The sequence below is a fragment of the Aythya ferina genome (assembly GCF_964211825.1).
Source record: "Aythya ferina genome assembly, chromosome: 5".
In the NCBI taxonomy this organism is placed as follows: domain Eukaryota; kingdom Metazoa; phylum Chordata; class Aves; order Anseriformes; family Anatidae; genus Aythya; species Aythya ferina.
The window spans coordinates 36,818,551-36,827,466 of NC_140301.1; the positions used below are offsets into that span (position 1 = coordinate 36,818,551).

Here is an 8,916-nt window from a genome sequence, read left to right on the forward strand (position 1 = left end):
TCTGGGTAGTCTGATATTAGGTAGACCCAATGGCTGCAACAGGCTCAGTTGCTGGGAGGATGGTCTCTTCCCTCTCTAAGTCGGTGTCAGCAAAGGAGACATGAGGCAAATAATTCAAGGCAATGAAGCACAGCAAGCACCAGTGCCTGAAGTGCAGTAGTCCTACCTTCCCATAAATCTGTAAGTTTCTGTAGATATAGAATAATAAGAAAAAGTCACAGTATCAACAAAGTCCATAAAAGCAATGCTGACCTCTAGGGTCCTTTAGGGTGGTACATGAAGATGGTCCCTTTCAGCAGCTTTCCTGCAGTATGAGGGCTGCTGCAATCCAGCTGTAAGAGGCTGAGTCATAATCTGCTTGTATTTTATCTTCAGGTTAGTATCTGCATGATGGCTTACATTTAAAATGAAATATAGCAATTCTTATAAAGATTAGAGACTCATGGGGCTGAATTAATTGAGCATAGATGAAATTCATTGTGTTTTAAATAGAGCTGGAAGCTCTGTGACATAACTTCTTTGTAACTTCAGATGATTTAACTTCTTTTAATGATTAAACTTCTTCTAAGACTTGTGATGAATTTGCAGTAGTTAACTAAGCAAGAGGGATCACATTTAAATAGTCATTAACCCACTGCTGGGAACAAACCATTCAGTACTTGAGATTAGAACTGCTGCAGATTTGGGATAGAACGACACTAGGTTTAATCAGGCCATCAATTGACATGGCCTAAAACTAGATACCCAAGTTCAAACAGATGTAGTGATAGAATATGACAGAGTACAGTGAACTGAAAAGTTATCTATGGATTAATCCATTCAACATCATCTGAGAAGCCTGTCAGGTGGGAGGAGGAAGGATAAGAACGGGACCCATAGAGAGCAGGTCTGTGACTTGAGTCTCATCTTGTACCTGCCAGTTACTCAGTCTGTGATGATTTTGAAATACCTCTTTAGCTGTGCTGTAAAGTATCAAGTTAAAAACATGACTTTTAATTGACAGTTCAGCAAGCTGGAGAACCAGATTGCTGTGAAATTTTGTATGTGATGTGTTCAGCAGCAGCAGTAGAGGGCACTCATCTCTTTCACACATCAGATCTTGCAGAAACACCCAAAATCTGCAGAAACGTTTATAAAACATCCCATCCAGCCTGCTGGGTGTTACTGCTCAAAGGGTTCAAGGCTTTCTGACCCCCTCCCCCCCAATAGTCCTAACCCATGAAGGGGTGATTGCCTCTTCTCCTGTCTCCAAAGTCTATTGTGTATCTCATGGACAGTGTCCTGCAAGCTGGGAGAGAACATTTCCAAGTACTCCCTGAACATTACCATGTGCTGACTGATAGTATAGTTACACAGGAAACATATGGAGGTAATAACTGTTATCCTCGCAGGGATATCGTATCCTCTGAGTAAAGCAACAGGTAGTAACTTCCCTTTGACAAGACACCTTTGGTGCTTTGGGTTGCAGATCCTTAGAGATAAATTCCATTGTGCTTTTGTACTGTAGCCTTGTTTAGTGACATCGCTAGAGAAATTTTGACTGATGTCTGCAGCAGTAACACATCTGCCATTAGCAGAGCTGTGATAAACAGGAAAGCTTGATAAAGCAGGTCGGGGTTCACAGTGTCTGCCAAACTTGAAACACTTCACAAGTGCATAGAAAAATCAGAAATATCTGATGAACCAATTTATTGGTTTATAACTTACATGGCATTTGCACACTTACACTGTGTGAGGTAAACATAGTCATTTCAGACAAAATTTGGCATAAGCGACAGATGCTTTATTTAGATTTTAGAATAAAACTTGCATTAACCTTTTCAGAACATAAACTATCCATTTTTAATTGTCTTGAGTTATGAGGTAAGGGTTTAATGATTGAACAGGGGAAGAACTGGGTCTTTTCCTTCTAGACTAAAATTGTGACATGCCCAGTAGTGTCTGGAAGTCCTAGAAATGTGCTAGATACTGTAATATCTCCCAGATTCTATTTCTCTGCACTTTCTGCTTTTCTATCATTGCTTAGGATACAGAGACTGCAGTTTTTGTAATTGGCATCCTCTTGGCCTGTCTGATCTTTAAAGGCCAAGTCTGAAGTGCTGTCTGCTGTATACCACTGCCTTTGTTTGCGTTGTTTTCCCAGCAAGAGTCCTAGGCTAGATTGAGCTATGTCAACAGAAAATTTAGCAATGCTTACGTTGTTCGAGGGTGTTAGCTCCAGTAAGAAAGAGCGTATCCATTGGAAGTGGTGACCATACTGAGCCCATGCCTGTGCTGTGGACTGAAGTGTAAACTAGAGCTATCTGAGTTAAATGTAAATTAATTTATGCAGGGAAAAGAAATAGGCATGCCATGAAGCTCCAAGATAATTTCTGTCAAGAGGCAGACTAGACAAGTACTTTTGAAAATCCAGGAGTTTGCTCAAATCCATTCCTTAAAGTAGTAGTGTTATCTGCCTTTGTTTGACATGTCTGCAGTGCCTTCAGATCTTCCTTCTTCTGGGGCACATTTCTCTCACAGTTTGCAAGGTATCAATGTCCTTTAACAGGTGGATGTGTGTCTTCCCCCCAGGCGTAAGTAAGGTGATACCACCTGGTGACATGGGCCCCAAAAAACGAAAAGATGAAGCAACAAAGAGAACCAAAGCCTTCTCTCCTTGTAGCCAGTCACAAGAGATTGATCATAGTGAAATGTTTGACATTCATTATAACATAATACAGTTCTCCAGTTTATCTAATGGAAATGATTAAACATTTTGCTACTGAGCACTTGTAAAGCCAACTAAACATTAGGAGGCCTTTGGATGGAAAACAAACAAAAAACTTGCGATGCTGCTTGGCATTTTATTGCTCTCCAGGAATTTAAGTTTGCAAATTAGTTTATAGTTTCTTAATGATATTCAGGCATGTATGTGGTAAGGCACAGCCAGTACTGGTTGGAGGCACCCCGTAGGTGAGGGAATGATGGGGAGACACACAGAAGATGCACACTGGAAAGGGAGATAGGTTTCAAAGTCATTTGTTTAGGAAAGCAAAATTGGTCAATCAAGAAGGAAAAAGCACAAGCTCCGGTTTGGTCACTTCTTCCTTTTTTTTTTTTTTTTCCTTTTTTTTTTCTTTTTTTTTTTTTTTCTTTAATGCAGATCTAACCCTTCTTAGTTAGGAACCACTCTCTGGTTGCAAGACTGTTTGCACCCTGTCAGCAACCCATCTTCTTGATTTATTTTCTAGAAAGGAATTTTAAAACACTTAAGAAAGCAGAGCAGTAAAGCAATGAGCTTAGCTGTTCATCTGAGGAATTGCTTTCTTAAGTGCCCTCTCACAGAACTACTGGTGTGTGGCCAGATTGAAGGACATCTGTGCTTTAAACATTATCATCTGTGTTCAGGAACTTATCAAAAGTCAAGATGAGAAAAACCTCAAATCATTGCCTAAGCCAATGCCTGGCAATGTCAGAATTTTTCAACGCGAGATATTTGCCTTTGCAGCAGAAGTTCCAGTATTTCTCTTGGGATATACATGTTATTTCATCTAGCCCTCCAAAGAGAGAACTTAGGATGCTTAGGTGCATTAGTATATTATTATTTTTACCTCCCTACTATTAGTCATATTTTTACAGACAAAGCTAAAAAACTGTCTTTTCTAGAACCACCTCTGTAATCTTCAAATATTTGTAAACCCAACCATATGGCTCTTTGGCAGCAGAAGAATGTACTTTTGATTTTAGTTTGAGGAGGAAAGATTATTTCAGTTCCCAGATTTGATACTTCCATATACCAATTCAAATAACAGTTTATTGATTTTTCTATAAAATATAATTATGTAAATGTTTACATTTACAAAACCATCTTCATTTAATGTGGTATTTCTGGGTATCTCAATCAAAACAACAACAGCAAAAAAATGTTTTATAAAACTTGTTTGATTTCTAAAGAAATGTTGTCAGGTGAATTTTGTGTGTTCTTTTATATGGACTCTAAAGGAGGTCTGCTCCTCTGCCTCTCTCAAATTTACCTGAAGTGTTAATACTTTTGTGGAGTTGTACTTGGTTTCTGCAATTCAAAAGTTAAGATACAGGAAAGGGGAAAATAATAACTTCAGGCAGGGAAAATGTTCTGAATAATTAAAAAAAAAAAAAAAAAAAAAAAGAATTTCTTAATACTCTTAAAAAACCCTGATGTTGTTAACACAGGACTATTAGAAGTCCAAAAGAAATTTATGTTTTTTATGGTATTTCTGGGAAAACGTTAAAAATGTGACTTTCTTATCACATCCTTCCATTGCTTTTGCTTTGCTTCAGAAAACTACATGCTTGATGACCAAAACACTGGAAAGGCATGAGACAACATAGAAGGTATCGGTGTGGACGTGAGGATCAGAACAACATCAAACTAGTCTTGCTGGCTTTTTCTTAGTATTTTCTGTTGCTTGCTTTAGGGTGTGGTTGTGAAGACAATCTTTTTTCTTTTTTTTTTTTTAACCCACAGATATATTTATAATCTTGTGGCAAAACTTAATAAAGGACCCACTGCTATACCCAGTGGTGTAACTAGCAGCAGGGACTACAGCTAGGTATTGTACAAAGCTAGAAGTGAAAGGTCAGAGCTGAGAAGAAAATCTGAGAATCTGAGATAGTGCCACTTCTTGTCCAATATGCTTTCTAATGTATGGATAGCCTGTAGAAGCAGAATCTGTTCTTGTTATGGCTTTGTTATTATGTGACTTGAAAAATTGTTTTCATTCTTCTTCATATAATATTCACAATTATAATAACCCCTAGACTGCTCATTTTGAGGACAACTCTGATTCATCAGCCCAGTGGGAAGAAAACAGGAAGAAAAACTCTGAACTCTGAGAAATGATGGTCATTTTGGAAAACACCTTATTATTGCTGCAGCTATCTCCTCCAGAAAGAGCTGGGACTGAAATAGCACAGTATGATGCTGGCTTCTGGGGAGGTATCTTGGCAGAGCCCAAGACAAGAAGGAGAAAAGTGGTCAAGGGTGCTGTGTCCTGACAGAGGGTGAGGACAGCTTCCACAATACAAGTCTAAAACATCTTCCCTTATCCTAATGTAAGTTTTTAGATCACAACTTCTCCAAGGGGTTTTACAGAGACATCCCAGGACTATTAGACTATTTCCCACAGTGCAAGCCACAAAGCATCTTTGCTGAACACATTTAGAGTAAAAATGCCACCTAGGCACCTTTTATAGTGCCTTCACCATATCCCAAGGAATTTTTGTCATAATAGTAAACACGTAGACAAGTGTGTGGGGATGGAGTGATATTCCTCAATGTTCATTCCCTCTTCCCACAAAATTCTTCTCTAAAGCAGAGTAGTGGGGACAGAAAGAAAAAAAAATGAACAAGGAAGAGAGAACAAAACAGACAAATGACAGAAAATAGGTGAAGAAAGTCAAAAGTGAAAGTTTCGAGCAGGAAATTTAAAAATATCACTACAACACATGGGATGCTTCTTTTTTAGGTCATTATGTTGGAATGAGATCTGAGAGATACAATCATTGCTCTCATTCCTTCTAAATTTCTTCCTGCTTTCCTTTTCTCTGTTCTACTGTCCATTTAAAAGTGGGTGAATTATTGATTATTAATTATTGACTGAATCTGCAGAATTTTATCCAAGTCTTTTGACTGTCTTTCTTACCCAGCGTACGAATAGGCCTTTCTTGAGCATGCAAAATATTGTGCAGACTGTGCTTTTCTTTTAGTGGAGAGAATAAGCTAACTTCAGAATAATTAGCTGAAATTTCCTCCCCTCCCCTCTTTTTTTTAAAGACAATTCCTCATCTCTCCAGGAAGATGAAGAGGTAGATATGGAGGCTGTCAACTGGCAGCTGAACAACACCTCCATGAATGGGCATTCTGCTACCCCAACCACAGTTCGTTTTCCCAGCTGGGTGACTTTTGATGACAATGAAGTCAGTGGTTCACCGCAGAATCTTTCTCCCTTGAAAATAGACACTTCACCTGCAGAAACACAGACTCCAGATGTTAACTTTAACCTCACTGCATCCTTTAAGAAAAGGGAACGTCCTAAAAGCACATTGGGTGACCTCTCCAAAATTCAGAAACTCGATCTCTCCTCCTTAACCAAGTTGCCTTCTGTTGAAACACCACCTTGGAGTGCTACTAATCCCTTCCTGGATGAATCTCTTCGGGATGTCCAGCCCTCACCCATCAATCCGTTCAGCTCATTCTTTGAGGAGCGAGACAGGCGTTCCAAAAGTTCTTCTGTCTCCAGTGCTCCAGGCAAAAGCCAAAGAGACTCTCTCATTATTCTCCATCAAGAACCCGATACCATCAGCTTCCAAGAGGCAAACAAAAGCGTAACACACACAGATGCTGTAGAGCAGCTGAAACAACTCCAGATTGGAGATCCAGATCGTGTGAGCAGCCCTACCTTGCCTGATGATGACCCCATGATGCCCTATGATCTGGATGCTGCTTTATTTAACCTGGCACCATCTCGGCCAAAGGATGGATGGCCAATGATGCTCAGGATCCCAGAGAAGAAAAATATTATGTCATCCAGGCACTGGGGACCAATATACGTCAAGCTGACTGACAGTGGATATCTACAGCTTTTCTATGAGAAAGGACTGGAGAAACCTTTCCGGGAATTCAAACTGGAAATTAATCATGAGATTTCAGAGCGCAAACTCCAAAACTATGATGAGAATGGAAGGATACACAGCGTGCGGTTGGACCGCACAACCTACAAGGAGAAAAAGAAGTATCAGCCTAAACCAGCCATTGCTCACACAGCAGAGAGAGAGCAAATCATCAAGCTTGGGACTACAGATTATGAAGACTTCCTTAGCTTCATCAGTGCTGTGCAGGACACACTGATGAACTTGCCAGCCTCATCAACAGATCTGAGCACGGTGGGACTAAACTATCAAGAGGAAGAAATCACTGTTGATGTTAGGGATGAGTTTCATGGCATCTTGGCCAAAGGAGACAGTGTGATTCTCCAGCACAGTGTGCTGACCCATATCTATGTTCTCAGCTTCCTTTCTGGCCTGGCAGAATGCAGACTGGGCCTTAACGATATCCTAGTCAAAGGGAATGAAATAGTTGCAAGGCAGGATATTATGCCCACTACTACCACTAAGTGGATTAAGTTATACAGCTGTCGGTTCCATTCATGTGTGGATGAGGATGTCTTTAATAACTCCCATATTATCCTGTTCAACCCCTTGGATGCCTGCCGGTTTGAACTGATGCGATTCCGAACTGTCTTTGCTGAGAAGACTTTGCCTTTCACTCTGAGGACAGCAGCGAGCATCAACGGTGCTGAGGTGGAGGTGCAGAGCTGGCTGATGATGTCCACTGGCTTCTCCTCCAACCGTGACCCTTTAACTCAGGTCCCTTGTGAAAATGTGATGATCCGCTACCCCGTGCCCAGTGAGTGGGTGAAGAACTTCCGCAGGGAGAGCGTCCTGGGGGAGAAATCTTTGAAAGCCAAGGTGAACAAGGGGGCCAGTTTTGGATCAACCAGCCTGTCTGGTTCTGAGCCAGTCATGAGAGTTACTTTGGGAACTGCCAAATACGAGCATGCCTTTAACTCCATTGTATGGAGGATAAACCGACTGCCTGACAAAAACTCAGGTGAGTGGTGTACACAATCTCTGCAGGAGTAAGCTTAAAGGAGTTATGTGTTTTGGAAGACAGGGAGTACTGGGTTAAAATACTGAGGTATAAGTCATTCTTTGTAGTGTATCAAATAACATAAGTTTGTTGCATATAGCATTTATCTTACCCTTAATTGCAGTAGTTTATACATCCTACAAACATTACTAACGATAAAAACATTTGGGATTTTCCAGATGCAAAAATATGCCTTCTGTCTCTGCTTTTATGAGTACACTATGGGACTTCTGTGTCAAACATTTCTATATGCTTAGCACTGCTGATGGAAGCAGGGCTCATTCAGGTAACATGCAAAGGCAAGACCCTATGCTATGTGACTGAATGACAGGACCAGATAATTTACTGTAGTGCCAGCACACATGATTCATTTTCCATGCATTTCCGTCCATTGCATTGCCAGTGCCTTGCAAACATACTGGTTCAGTGTTATATATTTTGACACATCTACAGCAACTAATCCCTATGAAGCGTCTAGAGTGAACAGTCATAAGAAGACAGAAGGTATTGTGTAACCATTACAGAAAAAAGTTTTGCAAATGTCAGTTCATGGCTATGTTTCTGCAATCAGTGCAGACAGGTGAACACAGCTTAACCCCAAAAATAGCAGCACGAATTCCACAAGTCTTTGTATTTCTTGTAACATGTTAATAATTAAACACTCAAGTAATATGAGCAAGCTACTGTTCCCTTTGGTTGTCCCCACTATTTGTTCACTGGGCAATAAAACTAGATAATTCAGGTTTATATTTATGCATAGTGAACTCTATTTCTTGATTTGTCTGATCTAAACAACTTTTTTACTAACTAGGTGTACTTTTTAGAATTAATGCTGTAGTATTGTAGCTGTGTGACTGGGTGGGTTTCTGTGTTTGGTGTTTCCTGAAAGAAAGTTCAGTGTTGCACCAGATCTGCCACTTTCTAAGGACAATTGTTTTCCCAAGTTTAAGCTATAGCATTAGCAAAACATTGATCCAAGTCTTCTAGTCCATTGGATCACGTTTCAGCCCAAGGACACCAGGTTATACTATTGGTTACAAATTTGGAGGGATATCACTGACAGAAATGAGGGGTCTGTGCTTTCTGTAGTGCAGGGCAGAAAGAGAAAGAGTCTGGGAGCCTGAGAAATATTGCAATGAAAATTTAACCTCAGGCTGTGTATGAGCAATAACGTGCTTGTGAGGAAAATCTCAATGCACCATCTGTATAAGCTCTGGGAACGAGATGGCGTCAAAGTGGGCCTTCTG

At 40.3% G+C, this 8,916-nt stretch overlaps 1 protein-coding gene across 1 annotated transcript in view; it reads left to right on the forward strand.

The window, feature by feature from the left end:
* STON2 (stonin 2) overlaps positions 1-8,916 on the forward strand; it is a 75,209-nt gene that overhangs the window by 56,850 nt on the left and 9,443 nt on the right. Inside the window, exon 5 of the mRNA XM_084522229.1 lies at positions 5,795-7,630. Coding sequence (XP_084378355.1) covers positions 5,795-7,630 — 1,836 coding nt within the window. The remainder of the gene's footprint in view (positions 1-5,794; positions 7,631-8,916) is intronic.